The sequence below is a fragment of the Hemicordylus capensis genome, chromosome 5, assembly GCF_027244095.1.
Source record: "Hemicordylus capensis ecotype Gifberg chromosome 5, rHemCap1.1.pri, whole genome shotgun sequence".
Taxonomy (NCBI): Eukaryota; Metazoa; Chordata; class Lepidosauria; order Squamata; family Cordylidae; genus Hemicordylus; species Hemicordylus capensis.
In genome coordinates, this window is record NC_069661.1 from 141,402,539 (window position 1) to 141,423,401 (window position 20,863).

Sequence of the window (20,863 nt, forward strand, 5' to 3'; positions counted from 1 at the left end):
ATGTACAAAATTAAGCTACACTGAACATTGTTGTAAGCAACATGTCCTGCTTAGCAAAGCACTATACAACACTGTATATCACACCACTGAATACTAAGAATACCTGACAACCAATAATTAACAAGCCTCCATTGTTACCTTTTTCCACTGGGTGAATCTTGCCCAATTCCATAAGCCAGCAGAGCTGCAGATGGTTCATGAATTAGCCTAAGGACATTAAGCCCAGCTGCCACAGCAGCTTCTCTGAGATAAAAACATGATTGTTACAGTTTAGTATATTGTTTGTCCAAAGTTTTGCCTCATACACCAATGTTTTTTCTCAGTTCAAAACAAAATGTGCTTCTTTTATGTTGGTAGAGAAGAATGTAAGCCATCTGCTTGTCTTAGCACAGTTACCTTTTCCATCATCAGTTACACCAGCACAAGACATATCTTAAGCAACCAGCTGATTTTAATCTCTCTCTCTCCCCCTCACTAACTCACACTTCCTTCATCAACACTGTAATGAAGAACTATGTAGCAACAAATGGCTACAGATATTTACATTGATATGGATGGGTGACTTTCACCAGAAGCCCAAGAAGTTTCAACAAATCCTTTACAGGGAATTTGTCATTTACTTCACATATACTTGTACCTTGCTGACCACTGTGTTGGTAACGAAGCCTCCAAAAAGGGTTTGGGAGGCTGAGCCTTATTTATGATTGGTTCTGAACTGATCTGTGCAACAGTGCAGAACAAATACTACAGCAAGAGAAGAGGAATGTGGGCAACAAACTACAAGTTAAATCCACCTTTAAGAGCAGCTTTTAAAAGAGCAGCTGAGGCCAGTGGCTAAGATAATGAGTTCCTCCCACTGAGAGATCAAGGTGCCTATTAGACAACATTTTTAAAATTATCTGTGAACACTGAGGTGGCTGTCTTCTCGTCACACAGTGTGTCAAATGTTATTATGGCTTCTCCACCAATGTCCTCTTGGGACAGTGGTAGAAACAACAGAATCATAGAATGTTAGAGTTGGAAAAGACCTTAGAGGCCTCCCAACTCAGTACAGGAAAGTGCTACAGCATCCCTGAATTACCTGCAGTGTGGTAGGAGCCTGTCGCCTCCTCTCTTCCAGGTCCAAGCCAAATACCCTGAGCCTACTGATTCTAAAAGTTTACATTCCTTCAAAACAAGTTTTATTTTTAAAAAATCAGAATACTATATTCTTACCCAAGAGCATTCTTCTGTTTCTCTCCAAAGTCAAATGGCACTGTAATAACTGTGTCATTGACATCCGAGCCCAAAGCAGACTGAGCAGTTTCTACACATAAAAAGGCATGAGTAAGAACAGATTCATGTATAGAAACACCTGCCACTTTTTTCAGTTGGGAAAAAAAAAAAAACAGAAAAGAACAATTTGGGTATCTTGCCTTTCATTTTACTGAAGATCAACTTTGCAACGTCTTCTGGGGAAATAAGTTTGCCATCTATTTCATAATGAAGTTTTCCATTCTTTTCAGTTAGCTAAGAATAAACATGAATCTATCTCAGCCAGTAATTAAAATCAAGAATTTTTTATTTTGTCACAGAAGTTTAGTTAGAACAATACTATCTCTATATAATTTGGTTCAAAGAGTACCAGCAAACTATTTACCTTAACAATAGTTGTGGTAGTGTAAGAAAGTCACTTTATATTATCGATCTGAAGCATAACAATGTAATTTGTGAAAGTAAAGATTGCCTTGAGAGTTTTGCAGCTGTCAACAGTCTGGCCCCATCATACTTGGGGAACAGCCTCTTTATGAACTCCTCCCTGTCCAGACTACCTCCTGAGGTCAATAAGACACAGTAAAGTAAAAGCTGCAAGTTACCTAAACAGGACATTTTATAATGTGGCCCACCCTAAAGAGACTTACCATCATGCAGTTTTAGGAAAGGAACAACAGTATTTCTATTCCGTCAAGCTTCCGGGGGTGAAAGAGAAGTTTTGGTTTTTTTAATGTTCCTATTGGTTTATTGATGTGTCAATTTTAAAGGTTCTGTCTTAAATTTTGTTTGTGGACTGCATATCAGTCTTGGGGGGGGGGATATTTGTTTCAATAGTATTTTCTTCTTTGTTCAAATAGTTACAGATATTTACCAACACAAGCAATATTTCTTCAAACATATATAACAAATAACTGATGAGCTTTTTATCCCACAAGTAATTATCTGTTTGATTTTAATTTTGTTTTAAAGCTGTCAGTTTAAAATACTTAAGTTTTAATTTTATTGTAATTGTTTGTTGGAGACAGGGGTGTTTAGGTAGTATATAAATAATAAGTAGTACAATATTTAAAACAGGTCTCATGACTACAGCATTTTTACCTCGAAAACATATCTTTATCACAGACATCATCCCACATGCATTATACATTTCTGCACAACTGTACGAATGAGTGAACTGTGATATTGTAAGGGAGGATGCTAGAAATATTGGGGGAGGAATCCTGTTGGTAGAAGAAAAATATGAAGTAGACTCTTACTCACTGAACATTTACTTTCTGCAATGTACTTCTCAGCTTGTGAATCACCAGAGCTGTCAAAACAAGGAACACTGTTGTACTTAAGGAACTTTGCAGATTAGCTTATTTGCATTTTCATCTGCTGAGAGTCACATTTTATGAAAACTCATTTCTGCTTCAGCCCCTGATTTAATCTTTATTTGTTCAAAACTTTATTTAAACATAGTAACAGTTTTTTTAAATTTTATTTTAATAATGAAATCATCTACCCCTTCCAAATACACACCATAATAATCTAACTTGCATACCAGACACTTCTATTACGCTTAGCGGTTCTGTCCAAAGAATGGCTGGTTACTAACTACGCTTGAAGATGCAAGATTTTATTCAGGTTTACTTTAGTGTCTTATTTGGAAATAACAGCTTGTTTTGAATTAACCCAGTTTTGTAAGAAAAACCCACTCAATCACTGTTCCTGGTTTCCATACCTTCTCCCAAGAATTTGTTTCACTTTCACTACTGTGTTTGAAAGATTTCTCACTCTATTTTGTTTTGCTGCCAGACCAACAATCTAAAAGAAAAAGAATTTTAAGATAATTACAAGAGGAACACAAACACTCCCCCTCCTTTCTTTCTCAAAATTCTACAATACCTCTTCATTTTCTGAATATGCAACAATAGCGGGAGTAACTCTGTCACCTGCATCGTTGGCAACAACATCTGCACGGCCATCCTAAAAGAAGTGATGAAAAGTTGAATATCATGACCATGAGAACTCACTAGTAAAGAAATGAAAGTTCATTATTTATTACAGCTTGTAATCCTCAGAATCATTAACATTTTGTTAAGAAACACAGGATCATACATTCTGTCTTACAGAGGCTGGAGTCTATTTCCCCAATTAGAAGCAGACAGGCCTTCTTTTCACCTTGCCAAGGAAATCACAAAGTAGATCTTAAGCACTGAAAAATAAGGCAACCTTTCAAATGTGATCCTTCTACTCCAACATACAGAAATAAGTGTTTAAGTATTCCCAAACCAATAAATCATAAGAAAAATACTGCCTTGAATTTATCAAATACTGTTACATCATCAGACACAAATCAGGAAAAGCGTTTTCTCTGATAAAGTGAAAAGATAAAGTGATTTAAAAAAAACAAGCTATGCAGCAAAAATAAATTTAGCCCTGCTAACTTGGCAAAGAGGCACCTTTTAATGTAGGGATTCTCTTTATTTTGCAGGGGGAGAGTAACTGGCCCTATCCACCCCCAGCACAGTACTTCCAGTGACTGTTGCTGGTGTCTATCTTGTGGGGTTTTTTTAGATTGTGAGCCCTTGAGGACAGGGATCCATCTTATCTATCTATATACTTATTTCTCTTAGACGTGCCATTCCATCGGAAACAACATACGTGGTGGACCTCTTGCGAGAGTTCCAGACACGTGGGCAGCAAGTGGTTTGGGAGATGGAGCTGCGTGGGGGGCAGGAGGTGGTTGGCCAGCCAGCAGACTCAGCCTTGTGCAAGGAGGCGGGCAGTTTGAACAGCCGGTGGAGCCACACGCCCAGAAGGAGGCGGTTGGCTGGCCAGTGAGAGGAGGCAGTGTGAGACTGAGCGAGCTGCCGCCGTCGACAGAGGCTTGACCGACTAAGGGAGGAAGCAGTTTGGGAGAGTGGTGGAGCCGTGCGGGCGGCAGGAGGCAGTGGCTCGAGTGAGGGAGCTGGTGGTGGCGAGGAGGATGGGAGGCTTTGGTTGCTGTGGGAGCTGGTGGTGGCAAAAGAGGAGGAGGATTGGAACCTTGGACAATGGAAGGAGGTGGCGGAGCTTGGCCAAGTGAGAGGGCTGGCGGGACAAGACAGCACCTTCTCTACAGCGACCAATGGTGAGTGTGCATAAGCGAGGCGAGGAACACAGAGAACAGGTGCCAGGAGGCAGAGAGCACCTCAAAGAGGGTGGTTGGCAGCCCTCCTTTCCGCCTGTCCTGCTGCCAGCATGTCGGGATGCCCCACACTGGGGCCAAGCAGAACCACTATCTGCAGCACAGAGAGGAAGGAGGGGGTGGGGGGCCCAAGCGAGGAAGTGTGAGGGGCAAAAGCATTGACTAAGACTAAGCCAAACAGGAATAATAGGTGAGCGCATGCGGAGAACACACACAGCCAAGCAGGATTTGGGGCGGCAGGAGGAAAGGCCAAGCAAAGTCTCCCAAAGGCTAAGTGCACTACTGCACAGATGCTCTGTGTGAGGTCAGCTAGTTTTTTTTATTATTATTTCTCTGTGTAAACCGCCCTGAGCCATTTTTGGAAGGGTGGTACATAAATCGAATAAATGAATAAATGAATGAATGAAAAATGGATACAAATAACACCAATCCAACATAGCCTCTTCCAAATGGGTTTTATAACATATATTTATCACATTTTTATGACACCCTCCTTCCAAAGAACTTAGGACACTTTGCATATGGTCCAAGAACCCACCACACCATAAGCCAAAGTTCACACCCCACCTTCACATAAAAAGCTTAGTAATAGAAAAGATTAATAAATTGAAGAAATTTCAAGTTTTGCTAAGCAGTATGAAGAAGCTGGATATTCAAACAAAGCAAAGATTTGAAAAACAAGACTTGCTCCCCTAAGTAATGTTAGCTTCCCTTAAAAAAAAAAAAAAAGAAGTGGACATAAATTATGGGTTAATCTCCACTTTCCAATTTCACAGGTTTAAACTGGTATATCTAATATAGTATGTATCTGTATTTGTTTATTTCAGCCCAAGGCCAGCATTATCTAATATAGTATCTAATATAGTCACACTATTAAGAGAACAGTTTCCCCCCTCCACAGAAGGGTCATATGGTTTGCTAAAGCTATGTTTGTGCCTGAAAACCCTAGCTTGCAAGAAAAACTCTGAACTGATAGTTTTTAGTATTTAACTGACATCTATACAAATTATATTTTAAAAGAAGATGGGGTTGGGTGAGTAGTGATCTTCTAAAACTATAGAGTCAGTTCTAAGTTTAGGTCCAAACATTCTGCAGTAGAATGGGGCAGTAGAGTTATGAGGTAGCACAAAAGATGGTCCACTCCATGTGGTGGTGATTTTACTAATGCTCCCCTGCATAAAAGGCTCTTTTCCAAGCAGAAAACTAGCACATCAAAGACAAAGGTTCTAACCTAGTACTATTCTTCTTGCAGTTAAAAATAAAAAAATAGAGTATCAATCAAAAAGAGAGCCACCCGACCGCAATACTGTCTGCAATTGCAGCCCACGCTCTATCAACGCATTTCCACTTAATTCTGCTGCTCATGTAACGCAGGCTTTAAGTGGAAAGGGGCTTTGGCTATTCCACAGCATGAATTCAGTTAAGCCCGTTAGAGGGCACTGCCTCACTCTACAGGCCGTTACCACCGAGCAGCCCCGAAGCCACCCCCGACAGGCTCCTTTGGGTCTACAGGTGAAGCCAGTCCCTTCCGCACCTTGTAAACGGCGGCGCACGCGCATGTGCTTCCCAGGTGGATCCCTATGGCCGCCATAAAGACCGTGTCTCGCACGCTTCTCCCGGCGTATATCACCTCCTTCCGGTCAGAGGGAACTAGTCAGCGGGCGCCGTCCGCCCCACAATGCACCGCAATGCAATCCGTTTCTCCGCAACAGCCAATCAACAGCCACACCTCCTCGCCTACTTCCGTACTCGCGGGCTGGGGGGAACCAAGCCAATCAAAACAGAATTTTCGCGGGGCGTAAAACTAGCACAGCAACCGGGGCGACCTGGAAAGAACTCTGAGCAGAGTGGGCGTGGCTTTGTGAGAGCAGCCTGATTGGCTGTCTCTTTTGCAAGTGGCGTCAGCTGAGCAGCATCTCGTGCTGCGGATATTTGTGCAAGCATGGTGGAGCGACCTTGGCCTTGTCGTCACCTGCGCCTTTGCGCCTTTGCTGCCCTATCCTTCACTGTGCTGTGTCTAGGTCTCAGGGTTGTCTGTGCCTTTAATCCTGCAAGGAGCACAGAAGCTCACTGTGAAGGTGAGGGATGCACTTGTGCATTTGCACTGTTTGCAGCTGCTCATCGTGGAACGGCATATCTTGTATTACCGCAATTAACAGCGTGTTGTTAGGTGCATGCCGGCATGATATCATCGCCAGTTTTCCTCAATGCTGCATCAGCTTGACCTTCTTTGTTTTGCTTGGGGTTTAGTGGCTTACACAGCCTGTACAATTTATACATTTTCTCAAGTTAACTAATCTAGCTATGTGGTCGCTAAGCGTCGACACCGACTTGACGGCGCCTAATCAATCAATCTAACAGCTGTGGGGGTGTGCAGTTTTTACAAACTAAAAAAAACCTTTTAAGAATTCGAAGGTACCTTTACGTACATAGAGCTTTTTTTTTTAACGTGTTGTGGTTAGAGGTGCACCTAGGCGATTGTGGAGCCTGGATCTAAAGGCCTTTGGCGCCCCCACCACCGGAAGTTAAGCATCATCCCCAGGCCTACACACCATGACACAGTGTTTTTAACGTGGGTTATTGAGGGCACAAACAGCAACTGAACTCACAAGAATGCAAGTACATAAGAGCCTCCCCATCTCTGACAATTTTTAAAAAGTCTTTAAAGACGCACCTGTTCACCCAGGCTTTTAACTGATACTGTTTTGATTGTTTTTAATGTTTTAGAATATTGTTTAAAAAATTTTATATTGTCATATTTTAAATTTCTTGTTTTTGTTTTTAACTAATGTTTTAATGTTGTTTTTATTTTGTTGTAAACCACCCAGAGTCGTAAGTTTTGGGCGGTATAAAATATGCTATATAAATAAATAAAACAAAACAGGCATTTCAATGCAAATATGCTTTAGCAGAAACATTTCAATACCCAACTTCACATATTCCCATCTTACATATTTCTTTTCCCATTCCCCACTCTGTCTTTAAATCAGAGATCATGCTTGCTTGCCCAGTGCAGGTCACAGTCACGCTCACAGCGTGGGCCGGCCATGCAGTGCGATCACACCACCCAGGACACACTAAAGAGGATTTGGGGGTCCCCAGGGGCTGTGGAGGCCCTGGACTTCCACTCAGAAGTCCAGGGGTAAGAGCACCTCTGGTGTCAACATGTTTTCCCATGGGTTTGTGCGAGTCTTGGTGGAAGTTGGGTCCTCCTAATTCCCTACGTATTGTCCTTCCAATGCTGAAGCTGGTTATAAACTCTAATAAGTGAAAAAAAGAATAAGGAACTGGTGCTGTACATCCCCAGAAAAGCTTCGGGCTGCCTCAAATCACACATTCACACAACCAAGATACTCTTCCAAGATACAATAGATTTTTGTCTGGCCCAATGCTTTATTTTTGCACAGGACACTGACAAACACACTGCCTCCAATACAGTAATATATGATAGGTGAATATAATAATAAGGAACTGTTTCTGCACATCCCAAAATAAACGCTGGACTATGCTACCTCAATTGCACACCTACACATCCAGAAGAATTTCTCTTGTGAGACTCTGGTTTTATGTCTAACCCAGTGCTTTGTTTTTCCACAAGACACACTGCCAAATGCCCAACCCCCAGACCAGTAATGTCTAATATATATGTACAAAAGAATAAGAAACAGGTGCTGTACATCCAAAAGAAACATTGGGTCACCTCAGGTCAACCTTATTCATCACCAAAGAAGCCAGCAGAACAGGCCATGTTTCAGGGTATGAGGGTATGTGGATAAGCACAATGGAGGAATGTTACTTTCCAAAGCAAATTGGGAAGTAGTAGTTGGAGAACATGCCACAGCTGAATGACATGGAAGGCCATACCCTTGTTAATATTGCCCAACTCCCCAAAACATATTTCATATCCTTTCAGAGCAAGAAAGTCTTGGACAATATGAAAGCAGGACAAAACACAAGAAATCTCTGCGAAGTGCCCTATTCAAAGATTATAGGATTGCACTTGTTCCCCAAACTCATCTTGCAAACTGATTTTGTGTATGGTGAGGAAAGAGGGATTTAAGAACTTAAGTTTTAAGATTTTAAAAGATTACTGATTTTCTCTCCGGCATGGTCTATGGTTGTGACTCACAACCATAGCAGAGTCTCAGCAAACCATAGACAGGGTCCTCCAATGCTATCCGTCCTACTTAACCCGCAGGAAAAATAGATGCAATCTATTCAGTTAACAATATGCACAGTTTATTGTGCTCACCACAATCTCAGAAAATACCAAAGATGGCACAATTGCTTTTTCCAGCTAGCTGAAGGTGATCAGTCCTCAAAAGAGCACACTGACTTCCTCCAGAGAACTGGGACCCTTACTACAATTGTCTTTAAGCTTTTATACCATTTCCCCTCCCTCACTGGAACTCCTAACCATACATATCACAGATTGTTTTTAGTACATTGTTTGGTTGAAACCCCAGTTCCCTAATTTTCTGTATCCCTGATTGGCTATTCCCCTTTTGCTCATGAACCCAGTTCATGACTAATCTTGTGGTTTTCCCCAATTTGTTTTATTTTTCTTTACCTCAGCTTGTGATATCTGTTGTTTTTGCTATTATGTGTCTGGAAACCCCACTCAGTCACATCTATGCTGTGGCTATGGAGCAAGAGAGGCACTGACAGAGAGCCACTGATGTAGAATCATTAGCATAATAAGGACACTCTCTTTACAAATGCAAATGTAGCTCTTCAGTACTCTCCCCCCCCCCCATCATTGGCTAGAAGGAAAACATGAAGGAAAACGTGAACTTGCATCAAAAGCAAATCGAGAACAGAGGGGAGGGGCTGCTTCCCTCAATGCCACGAGTGTACAGGTGAAACTCGGAAAATTAGAATATCGTGCAAAAGTCCATTAATTTCAGTAATGCAAATTAAAAGGTGAAACTGATATATGAGACAGACGCATTACATGCAAAGCGAGATAAGTCAAGCCTTAATTTGTTATAATTGTGATGATCATGGCGTACAGCTCATGAAAACCCCAAATCCACAATCTCAGAAAATTAGAATATTACATGGAACCAAGAAGACAAGGATTGAAGAATAGAACAATATTGGACCTCTGAAAAGTATAAGCATGCTTATGTATTCAGTACTTGGTTTGGGCCCCTTTTGCAGCAATTACTGCCTCAATGCGGCGTGGCATGGATGCTATCAGCCTGTGGCACTGATGAGGTATTATGGAAGACCAGGATGCTTCATTAGCGGCCTTCAGCAATTCTGCATTGTTTGGTCTCATGTCTCTCATCCTTCTCTTGGCAATGCCCCATAGATTCTCTATGGGGTCAGGTCAGGCGAGTTTGCTGGCCAATCAAGCACAGTACACTGTATACTTTTCAGAGGTCCGATATTGTTCTATTCTTCAATCCTTGTCTTCTTGGTTCCATGTAATATTCTAATTTTCTGAGATTGTGGATTTGGGGTTTTCATGAGCTGTACGCCATGATCATCACAATTATAACAAATTAAGGCTTGACTTATCTCGCTTTGCATGTAATGCGTCTGTCTCATATATCAGTTTCATCTTTTAATTTGCATTACTGAAATTAATGGACTTTTGCATGATATTCTAATTTTCCGAGTTTCACCTGTACTTCGAAGTGGCTTCGCTCAACATTTACTCCGCAGCATGAAGCCATGTGTGAATAATTCCCAGGTGAGGTATATATAACTCACAGAGGTAGAGTTCCAAAGTGGTGCTCTGAAAAGACACCTTCTCCTGTAAACTGGGCAGAAAAACATTTCAGGCAGAATACTTTGGATTGTGTGTGTGTGTGTGGTAGGTTTAGTATCTAGCATTTATTAGGACATGATACACAGAGGGGAAGTCTATAAACAGTGGGATATTTATGGAGTGAAATGGATAATCATGGCTAGTGATCAGTGATGCAGTAATCCATTTTGCTGTGCCAGCAACAATGACAGAAATACTATAGAATCTCCAGTAGGTGGCATAAAGACATCACAGAATTACACATTTTATTTTGAGTTGTTTAGCTGCACAGTGGTTCTAGCAGCAAAGTTCATTTTCACATGAATAGGCCTGGATTTTATCAAACCATTGAGCTTCTGGTTTTGATTACAGAAACAAGACTCATAAGACAGATTGTGCAAAACAAAAGTTATATATATTTTAAAAGACCAATCCAGCTGAGGAAAAACCATAATTTCTGTCCCCAAAGTCTGTTAGTGTGTTGTAGCAAAACCAACACAGATTTCTATGGTGCCTTACAGATGAACAAATTTACTATGGCCCAATGTTTCATGGTCCAGAGCCCACTTTGTTAGATGCATAAAGCAGTGAGGTGATGGATATAAAGATACACGGAAAAATGGAGTGGGGGGGCTGTTTTGCAAGATGAGATTAAAAGTTGAATAGACACATTCAGAAAGCTGAGATACTACATCCATAGCTTCAACAATTGTAGTTAAACAGATTTAGTCACTAGACTGAATGACCAGAGGTCAACAAGCCAATGGATTCTGATGTAGATAAGACCAGATACATCCAGCCCTAGCAAGTTGATGTTATTTTTGCATAACACCACAGGAGAGAGAGAATTACTGCTTATAGTGACAATACCAACCAACTAGGGCCTCTATTCAGAGCAGAACAAATGGATATAATGCTGAAGAACATTATACAATAAGAAAACTCGTATTATTGAATACCTTTTGCAATACTACATTGAAATAAATAAATTGCAGTGTACTGTATTGCTTTTGTAAATTACCTGCAAAGCTTTACTGCTGCCATTACAAAAGCACTCACCTCTCTGGTGACACTTTCATTGACACTTTCTAGCAGAAAACAAATCTGTGTAGTTATCCAGAACTGTGTCCTAATATGAACCATGACTAATGGAACTTCTCCAATTGCTTTACACAGGCCATATCTGAATCATTATTGAGGAGGGTCTAATTATTTTTTTTCACATGTAATTTTAAGGGAGAAATGAAAGACCAATTTTTAAATATAAACCCAATTATGTGCACATTATCAGAAATAAGATAATGTTCAGGCATATAATTTTGAAGTTGCTGATCTTAAAATCTCTCTCTGCTTCAATTGGGCACTAAGTTTCACAAATAAAATCCTGTTCTGTCCCTGGGGCACTGTCACTGAATGCTTTACCAATCACATCTACTGTATACCTTTAACTCTTTCTGCACAATACATTCACCAGTCATCCCTTCATCTCAGTGTCAGCAAGAACTATATACCAGTCTTAGAAGACCCCTAGAACACTAATTACTCTGGCTGTAAGCAAAGTTAAGATAGGTCACCAAAACTGTGTTTTTTCATTTGCTTACTGCAATTAGGGTAGCCACCTTCTTTCCCCCCTGGCCATGCTTCTGTGCCTTTAACAGTTGCTCAACACACATAAATTTAGGAGGTAAAGCACCATGACCCACCTCACACATTTAACAAGTGATTCATTATGGGCAGAAGGATCTGAGTGTGTTTTTAGCCCTTTCCTCACCACCATATTACATGGCAATTTATGAGCCAGGGCATCACAGAATGGAGTGCCTCTTCCATAGTGCACTGAAAGCTAAATGTCTTGTGCACCTGTACAAGACATTTTAGTTCATATGTTTTTAAACACTTTTAAATTCTTTCCAGTGGCCACAAGAAGTCAAGGTCAGAGGCCAGATTCTACCCAAGAGTGTTCTCCAGGCCAAAGGAGGCCACTACATGCCTTTGGTGCTCAAATTATTTGAAGCCATGTCACTGGCACAGCTACTCCATGGCTCACAATTGGGTCCCCCTAATAGCTTTGCCCCTTTGGAACTGGTACAATCCAAATTTTTAAGAGCTGCCCTCCAAGTCCCACATTGCGTTTGAAATACCAGTCTGCGACTAGAGACAGGAATGATGAAGGTGGAGGCTAGACATAGCTGGCCTACGGGGTTAAACTAGCCCTCCTTCCTCATGGATCCCCCCCCCCGACTCTACAGGACTCCTTCCTATCCTCTTGGAAAAGAGCAGACCAAACTGTCAAACTTGGGATTCTCCCTTCCCCTTTTACTAGCTATGGGATATGACCAGGCCAAATCTGTGCTTAAACAAAGGATAACGGACATAGAATACCAAACAGACCTAAGGCAGGGTCCCAAACTTCTCCGCATCAGAAAGTCTGAGACACCTTCCTTCTCCTGCTGTTTATCTGTCACTGCTGGAAATCCCAGCCCACAGGAGGGCCTTCACTTTGGCGTGTTGCCTTGCCCTCCTGTCAGCTATTCTAGAAGACAGGTTCAGGAAGATTCCACCTGTGGAAAGACAATGTCCTTGTGACACAGGGGAGGTTGAAACTCTAGCACATGTTCTCCTCTTCTGCCCCTTTTACAGAGATAGTCACGCCAACCTCATCCTGCCAGTACTCTTCAAGTACCTTGGTCGCTCAAGTAAATTCTATACCTTACTGCTCCTCTGGGATGAAGACCCCACCATCACACACAATACTGCAAAGTACTGTGCGATGACAGCTTGTAGAATCCACAGGGCCATGACAGCTCCCTCCTAGAGAGACCATGGGCTGAGCCTACAAAATCCAGTCTTAGCCTCAATTCTCACACAAGCTATTCTAACTTCCTTTTATTTGCATACTTTAATTTTTCTTATGCACTTTTAAACACTCTTAATTATTTTTAAGTACCCTTACATGTAGACCCCTTCTGGCCAACTGTTTACTAGGAGGCAGACTTCTCAGTTCTAGTTTAAATTTTATATTTTAATTTAAAAAAATTCCACCTAATTACTACACTATACTTTTTTAGCTTCATAACTGTAGTTTTATATTTTATATTGTACATAGGAACATAGGAAGCTGCCATATACTGAGTCAGACCATTGGTCTATCTAGCTCAGTATTGTCTTCACAGACTGGCAGTGGCTTCTCCAAGGTTGAAGGCAGGAGTCTCTCTCAGCCCTATCTTGGAGAAGCCAGGGAGGGAACTTGGAACCTAGATGCTCTTCCCAGAACGGCTTCATCCCCTGAGGGGAATATCTTTCAGTGCTCACACTTCTAGTCTCCCATTCATATGCAACCAGGGCAGACCCTGCTTAGCTAAGGGGACAAGTCATGCTTGCTACCACAAGACCATTAAGAATCCTTAATTGTACCCCTGCCTGTACCTCACCTATTCTACTACTCTTATGCTGGTCTAAGACCCCCATAAAGGTGATTGATACCCAAGAGTAACTATTTTTTTTACTTTTATTTATTTTAATTTTATTATTTTTCACATTTTTATTGTTATTGGTATTGCTGTCATTCTCTGCCTACAGTCTTTGCAGGAGGTGATATAGAAGAAATTTTAAATAAATAAATCAATAAATAAATAAATAAATAAATAAATAAATAAATAACTGGCCATCAATCCATTAAGCTGGCTCCCCATAATAAATGCAGGAGTGCCCCATATGAAAGAGTACCTCTCTTTCCATAGGCTACAAAGTTGATGCTTACAGCTGTGAGCTTCCTAGAGACATGGGGAACTAATTGATGGGATCATTTCTGGGGCTTATATGTATAAGAAGATGGTGAGTCAGGTACTGGAAAAGGGTAGGAGGGAGGACCTCCACTGTTTTTTAAACAGCTTATATGGTGTGGTTAGCCTGTTTATTTTTACAGAGCACTAATAGATCCCCCATCCTCCATAGTCATATTGATGTTGCTATTATGAATCCTATAATTTTAGTCCATTTTGTACATTTTATATATAAGCTTTTCAATTTTTTGTCTTATTACAGTATGTCAACATTTTTTGGAAAATCTGTACAGTTCTTTAAAAGAAAAACATTCTGATTTCTCCATGGCTTCTATAGAGAATGAATTGGTCAGGAGCTGCATGGACACAAAAGGAAAAGAAAACCACTTGGTATGACCTTCTTTCTCTCTTTCTTTCTGTCCTCCTTAACAATGTTTCAAATACTTGGGTTAAAATGCCTTCAACTGTAAGAATTTTGGCTGGGAGTATGTCTCTGATCCTAACCAGTTGCCTCCAGCTTGGCTGGTGGCCACACGGAGATGGGTCTTCTCAATTGCTACCCCGAGACTGTGGAATGCACTCTCTTCTGAAATACGATCCTCCCCATCTCTGACAATTTTTAAAAAGTAGTTGAAAACCCTCTTTTAAGCTTTTTAAATTTTTAAGTTTTAATCTGTTTTGATTTTTAGATGTATACTGTTTTAAGAGTTCTTTATATGTTTTAACTTCTTTTATGTTATTGTTAACTGCCCAGAGATGAAAGTTTGGGGTGGTGTACAAATTAAATAACCACTGAATTTGTGTTGACAATATGGTCCCCCCTATTTTCTTTAGTGCTATTACATCGGGGCCACAAGCGATGCAGCTACCAAAATAATTAGTGAAGTCAGCCGCCCAATGAGCGCTCATGTACCAGTACCTAAAATCTGTGAGAAGCTGAAGAAAGTAGACATTCAGATCTGTGAACTCAAATACGGTATGGTGAAATCCATATGCAGGATAAACAAGGGAAATGGGGGTGGGCATAGCAATCTAGGGTATTCACAGTTCACTGTTATAAGCTAGAAACCTCATTGGCTCATTCAGCCTGATTACAACTCATTTAAAAACAGTGAATGTGCACACTCTGTTAATTGTGACCACTTGTTACTTCTACCCATGGTTCCTTTTTTATAGTTAATGGATCATTTCCCATGAGCTGAAGTTCTATAGACACTTAGTTTTTTTAGAGTTTATTTGATGTTTTTGAAGAGTTGGTGTGTGTGTGTGCGTGTGTGTGTATGCGCGCATGCATGCTGCTTTTTAATTATTTATATTTAAGCATGAAGTTGTTTATAATTTAAAGTGGAATTTTTCAGCCTTTAAGGAGTAATAGCCATGATATATTTTCTTTTTGCTGGATGATCCATATGCATTGCCGTTTTACTTCTCTTTAAATTACTGGATCCTTAAAGAGATTAACAACATATCAAGTAGGCTGAAGTTCACTTTCCTTTCTCAGGTTGCATCCCTTTGGTATAAGTTCCTACTGCCAGAATTAGTGTTTTTAAGGATTAAATTAAAGAATTAAAGTTTAGTGTCAGAATGAGCCATTAGCCAAAAGAGAAAAAGGCATCCTATATCATCAGCTCAGGCAGGCACTCCTGGCATATTTGCAAGCAGTTTTAATGCAGGAAATGGAATGGCTGCTGGCCAGTTTCTCAGTGCTGTCATCACTTCTGGGCCTTCAGTGGTTTAGGATGTGAGCTCTACTAATATAGTATCTCAGAGATTTAGCCTGGCCATAGAAACTGTCTCTCCCCCCCCCCTTTTCTTTTTTTTTCTTCGCTTTTTTGGGGGGGGGGGTGGCTTTTTAGTTTCCAAGTCAGAGAAAAAGAGTGGCCAAGTTGTTAGCTTACGAAAGGGGGTCTTTCCACACATTTAAGCAGTATTTGCCACAGAAAGTATCACTTGATATGGTCATAGCTCCAATCCTGGCTTTCTAATTAGTGTGTATGCTTGATGATAGAGTAGATGTGTTTACAAATGTAAGTTGGTCCCAATTGTTGTGCACATTTTTCATGTTCAAATGCACATGTAACACTAGGTGTACATCCCCTGCAAAAGCAATATATGAATCTGGCCCAAGTGCTCCTCCATTCTCTGTTACTGGTTCTAGCAGAATTCAAATTATAGAGTTGTACAAGTTTGTGGCACCAAGATTTACTCAGACACATCCTCAGAACTAAAACCCTGACAAAACACTTTTAGGATGTGATCGAAATCTGCTCAAGTCAATGTAAAGATTCTCATAAGATCAAGCATTTACTTGTAAAATACTGTGTGTAGTTTTTGTCACCCCTCTGAGGTACTGTAAAGGATGATTAAAATGTTCAACCACTTGCAACAGCTTCCTTATGAGAGATAGGCAGAAGTGTATGGAGCTTTTTTGTTTAGAAAAAACAAAATAACTGTTGGGGGGCAAAATATGATAGAAATCTATAAATTTATTAGCACTGTGGAAAGAGTGGATATATAGGAACCTTTCTCCCTCTCTCATAATACCCAATAATTTTAATTTGCTGTAGGATCAAGACTGGAAAAAGGAAGCATTTCTTCATACAGTAAAGTTGTGGGTTACTTGTGGTATTCACTGCCACAAGATGTGGTCATGGCCACTAGGAGAGGAGAGCTGGTCTTGTAGTAGCAAGCATGACTTGTCCTCTTAACTAAGCAGGGTCTGCCTTGGTTGCATATGAATGGGAGACTTGATGTGTGAGCACTGTAAGATATTCGCCTTAGGGGATGGAGCCACTCTGGGAAGAGCAGAAGGTTCCATGTTCCCTCTCTGTTATCTCCAAGATAGGGCTGAGAGAGATTCCTGCCTGCAATCCTGGAGAAGCTGCTGCCAGTCTGGGTAGACAATACTGAGCTACATAGACCTATGGTCTGATTCAGTATTTGGCAGCTTCCTATGTCTCTATGTCCCTAGTTTAGATGACTTAAAATAGATCAGACAAATTAATAGAGAATAAGTCTATCAACAGCTAAATGTAACTCCCATGTATACTCCATGCAGTATGCCACATGCTTCGGTTATACAATGGTGGATGTTTATTATTATTATTTTACACAGTCAGACAGGTGTTATTGACTGGTTTGTTTTATCCAGACATCGAGTCCTTCCCAAGGACCTGGGATGCCAGAATTTTATTGTCAATGTTGTTGCTGTCGTTGTTGTTGTTGTTGTTGTTATTATTATTATTATTATCGTCATTGTCATTAATATTATTAAAATACTTGTATCCTGCCCCTCCAGTACAATACTGCTCAGGGCAGCTCACAACAATAAAACAATAAAAGTAATATAAAATTTTAACACAAAGTAAATAAAATACAGTGTAGAATAGAAACAATTAAGATGTACACAATTAAAATTAAAAACCAACTGGGCTGTAATAAAACACATTAAAAAGCCTCTCTTGTCCATCATCAACATGTCTTCCTTATGAGACTCCAGTGGCAACTAGCTGGCCACTGTTGTAATATGGACTAGCATGCTAATTAGGAAATCAATGTTTTTGGAAGTGTGAGCTTTTTGGAATAACAGTGTGAACACAGAGTAAAATAAGGAAATAAACAGAACATATGTCTCAGATGATTTCTTTTTACAGAAAGAAAACTTGATTTAACATCAGTAGATCTCTCCAAGATGAGAGTGGCTGAGCTGAGGAAGATCCTGGATAGCTGGGGAGAAGTGTGCAGAGCATGCATTGAAAAAACGGACTTTGTGAACCTGATTAAGGAGCTCGCACCCAAACATATGGATACAACTTCTAGAGCTGACCTTTGATGAAATGTTACCTGGCCAGTGCTCATGCCTGATTACCGCATGGTGTTGCATCTGTTAAGCACAAACAATGAAGAAATGATCTGGTGTAACAAGCAAGAAAAATCCTAAGGAATTTATTATGAATGCTAGCAAAGTTCATAGTCTTTGGAATTATAATCAGTACTTAAGTAAATGAAAAGTGTTAGCCTGAAAGATACCCTTCAGATAAAGCAATAAGATTTTCCAAACCGTAAAAGAACAGAAATAATTATTCAGACTCAAAAATAAGGATTTCAAGTGATATTCATGAAATTTGAGTAATTTTGAGAAATTCCATTTCATGAAATGTTTATATACACACAATTTGGCTTCTGAGGGTAGGACTCCATATTGTCAGATGTGTTACAGAACTGTGTTTGATAAGATAACTGGGAGTAACCTTGCTGAGCTCATTTAGGCTTCCTTACAAGTAAATTGCATAGGTTCATGCTGGTAGGTTAATAATATAGTCAGATTCAATAACATAAAGACTTGAAACTTATTAAAGCGGACAATCTCAGCTTCAGCCTTTTAAGCAAATCCTAAATAGTGTGACTTATGAACATTTCTGATATTACTTTTTACAGACACTGCCTGACATACAGAGTAAGGATGCACCAGTGCAATGAGACAGCAGCCTAACAGAATTTCTCAACGAACTGCACTGGTGCACTGGGGAAACAACAGTTTTTGATGCCCTCCCTTTCCTCAGGAAGCCTCTGTGCCACCCGGAAATATGTCCCACAGGATTGTGCAGCACTCGGGGACATATTTTCGGGGGGTACAGGGGTCTTCATGGGGAAGTGGAGGGCATCAAAAATTGTCACTTCCCCATTGCACTGGTGCAGTTAGTTGGGAAGTTCTGTCCAGCTGCTCTCTCACTGCACGATGCATCTTTGCTCTGTAGGTCAGCCAATCATCTTGAAACTTGATCCACATGGCAACATGGTGATTATGTGCTAGAATTGCCACATGGATTTTTGGCCAGGTAAATTGATTTTGTGATGAGAGTCTCCCCAGTTTCTTGAAATAAGAGCTCAGTAGGACATGATGAGCTGTGCTCTGTATGCATGGCATTAAGAAGATCAGCTCACTATTTGATAATTTCCACTCCCCCCTCTCTAAATTCAGCCTACAGCGATACTACCATGTAAAAGAATGATGTGTGAATTAGCTCACTTCTCTCTCTCCTTTAATATACTTCCTCTCAAAATAGTAACTAGACAATGAAAATGCAATAGAACCATTTTAAAAAGAATTTAAAATCCTGATCAATCTTGTTTTTCAAATGCTGAACTTTTAGTCAGTTGTCTGAAAATGCTTTAACTCTCCTTCATGACAATATAAGAACAGGTCCCAAGTCAGTCCTTATTTCAATGAAACATTGCGGTCAGAAGTCACATCATACCTACGGACCTGCTACAAGGGGGACCCTCACCATGAGGCAGAATGAGGCGATCACCTCAGGCACGCACACAGGGAGGGGCGCAGAGGGTGGCAAGTGCCCTGACACCACAGACAACACTCTACAGGTCTCCCTGCCGCCCACTGCCACTGCCCTTCCTCACTCCACTGGGGCATGCATGCTGTTCATTTTTTCCTCCTTGCCCCACTGCGGTGTGCTGCTTCTTTCCACTCAACATAAGCTAGCAACGCCTCTGCTGCCACTGCTTGGTTTGGTGGTGTAGTCTGAGAATGTTTGCATGCCTCTGCCTCAGCAGCATGGCTGGAAAGTACTGAACACCCCTCTGCAGATGGTGGGGGGACATCATATTGTCCTTTGCCTTACACAGCAAAATATTTTGCGCTGCCTGTGTTTGCCACAGATATCCAGAGGATTCATTTCGAAGATTTTCCCCTCTAGCAATTGTTTAATTTAATATATTGGATTAAACTACTGAGGACTCCAGATGAGCCAGATCCTCATTTGATTCAATCTGGTATTATACCTCCAACTGTGTTAAGACTGGCCATAATGTCTGAATAAATGTTGGTTTGTTCTAGCTAACGTGTTTGAAATAAAATGAGATCTGTAACCCACTTCAAACTTCATATTCCAGTTTATTTAAAGGAATTTGGTTAGAATAAATCAGGATTGGTTGGTTCAGGCGTCATGGCTGATTTTTGTTTCTAACCACAGTCAGAACTGGAATTCTACTGAGTCTTGCGTGGGCAGAGGAGGGGGGAGTATGTGCTCCTGAGGCTAAGAAGGGACACAAGGAACCAAGATGTTACCTTGGTTCCACATGACATCTGACCTCTATGTTTGTATCCTGCCCTCCATCCAAGGAACCTAGGGTGGCATGCATGGGAGCTGAACTCAGATCTCCTTATAACACTCTGTTAACTACACCAGACTGACTCTTTCTTTAATAAAAGCACCAGAAGTGATGGGGATCTGGATTTGGCATCTGCAACACTATGCACATACATGCCAGCATATCCTCTTCTCATTCCAGCAGCTCCAGTTTTTTAAAAGTGGGACAGAAGAAAGCTATCTTTAGACAATGTTTAGTTAGCAAGTCAGTTTATTGGATTCCACATTTGGCTTAACAGCCTATTAATCATCATCACAGAAATATTTGCATACTGTAGCTTGGAACACAGTTCCGTAACAGACTGCACTTTCTGATGCCAATGCCCAGCAGCAGTCATAAGGAGCTAATCTTCTTTTTCTCATGCCTCCCAGACTGCCATGCCACAATGGTGGCTGGCAATAGTCCAGAGGTGCTTTATGCCTTCCCATGTCACATGACGAGAAGAGAAAGTCCATTGTCCACCTACAGTGAAACTGGTGGTAAAGAAGGAAGCCGTGAAACACTAACTACTGTTAGGAGCAATTCAGCCATAAAGAGAGATTGTGTCAAGAGGACAAGGCTCGGTTCAGCCTCCTGCGCTGTGCTAGTATCCTGGGCCATTGTAAGTTGGATACAGAGTGAATTTATGGGCCCTATGGAGAGATGTGTATATGCTTTGTGCAACCAGGGACACCAACAGAAAAAGAGTTTCTGTGTACTAATTACAATAGGCCACAGCCAAGAAAATAA

The 20,863-nt window shown here is 40.8% G+C and overlaps 2 protein-coding genes across 3 annotated transcripts in view; one reads left to right on the forward strand and one right to left on the reverse strand.

Annotated features, from left to right (window-relative positions):
• The window catches only part of HSPA14 (heat shock protein family A (Hsp70) member 14), a 31,091-nt gene extending 24,884 nt beyond the window's left edge, over nt 1-6,207 (reverse strand). The window contains exons 1-7 of one of the 2 annotated variants that reach the window (XM_053251383.1): nt 5,961-6,207; nt 3,189-3,222; nt 2,978-3,060; nt 2,515-2,563; nt 1,416-1,509; nt 1,216-1,306; nt 139-243 (exon numbers count right to left, since the gene is read on the reverse strand). In XM_053251383.1, coding sequence (XP_053107358.1) covers nt 139-243; nt 1,216-1,306; nt 1,416-1,509; nt 2,515-2,563; nt 2,978-3,060; nt 3,189-3,221 — 455 coding nt within the window. In that variant the 5' untranslated portion in view covers nt 3,222; nt 5,961-6,207. Of the gene's footprint in view, nt 1-138; nt 244-1,215; nt 1,307-1,415; nt 1,510-2,514; nt 2,564-2,977; nt 3,061-3,141; nt 3,223-5,960 lie in introns of both variants that reach the window. The other variant, XM_053251382.1, reaches the window with a different exon arrangement.
• A 37-nt stretch (nt 6,208-6,244) lies between these two features.
• On the forward strand, nt 6,245-19,924 carry CDNF (cerebral dopamine neurotrophic factor). The gene is made up of 4 exons (XM_053251384.1): nt 6,245-6,504; nt 14,229-14,356; nt 14,801-14,942; nt 17,620-19,924. Exons 1-4 carry the CDS (start codon nt 6,369-6,371, stop codon nt 17,796-17,798), a joined length of 585 nt encoding a protein of 194 aa, XP_053107359.1. The 5' UTR covers nt 6,245-6,368; the 3' UTR covers nt 17,799-19,924.
• Nucleotides 19,925-20,863: the final 939 nt, after the last annotated feature.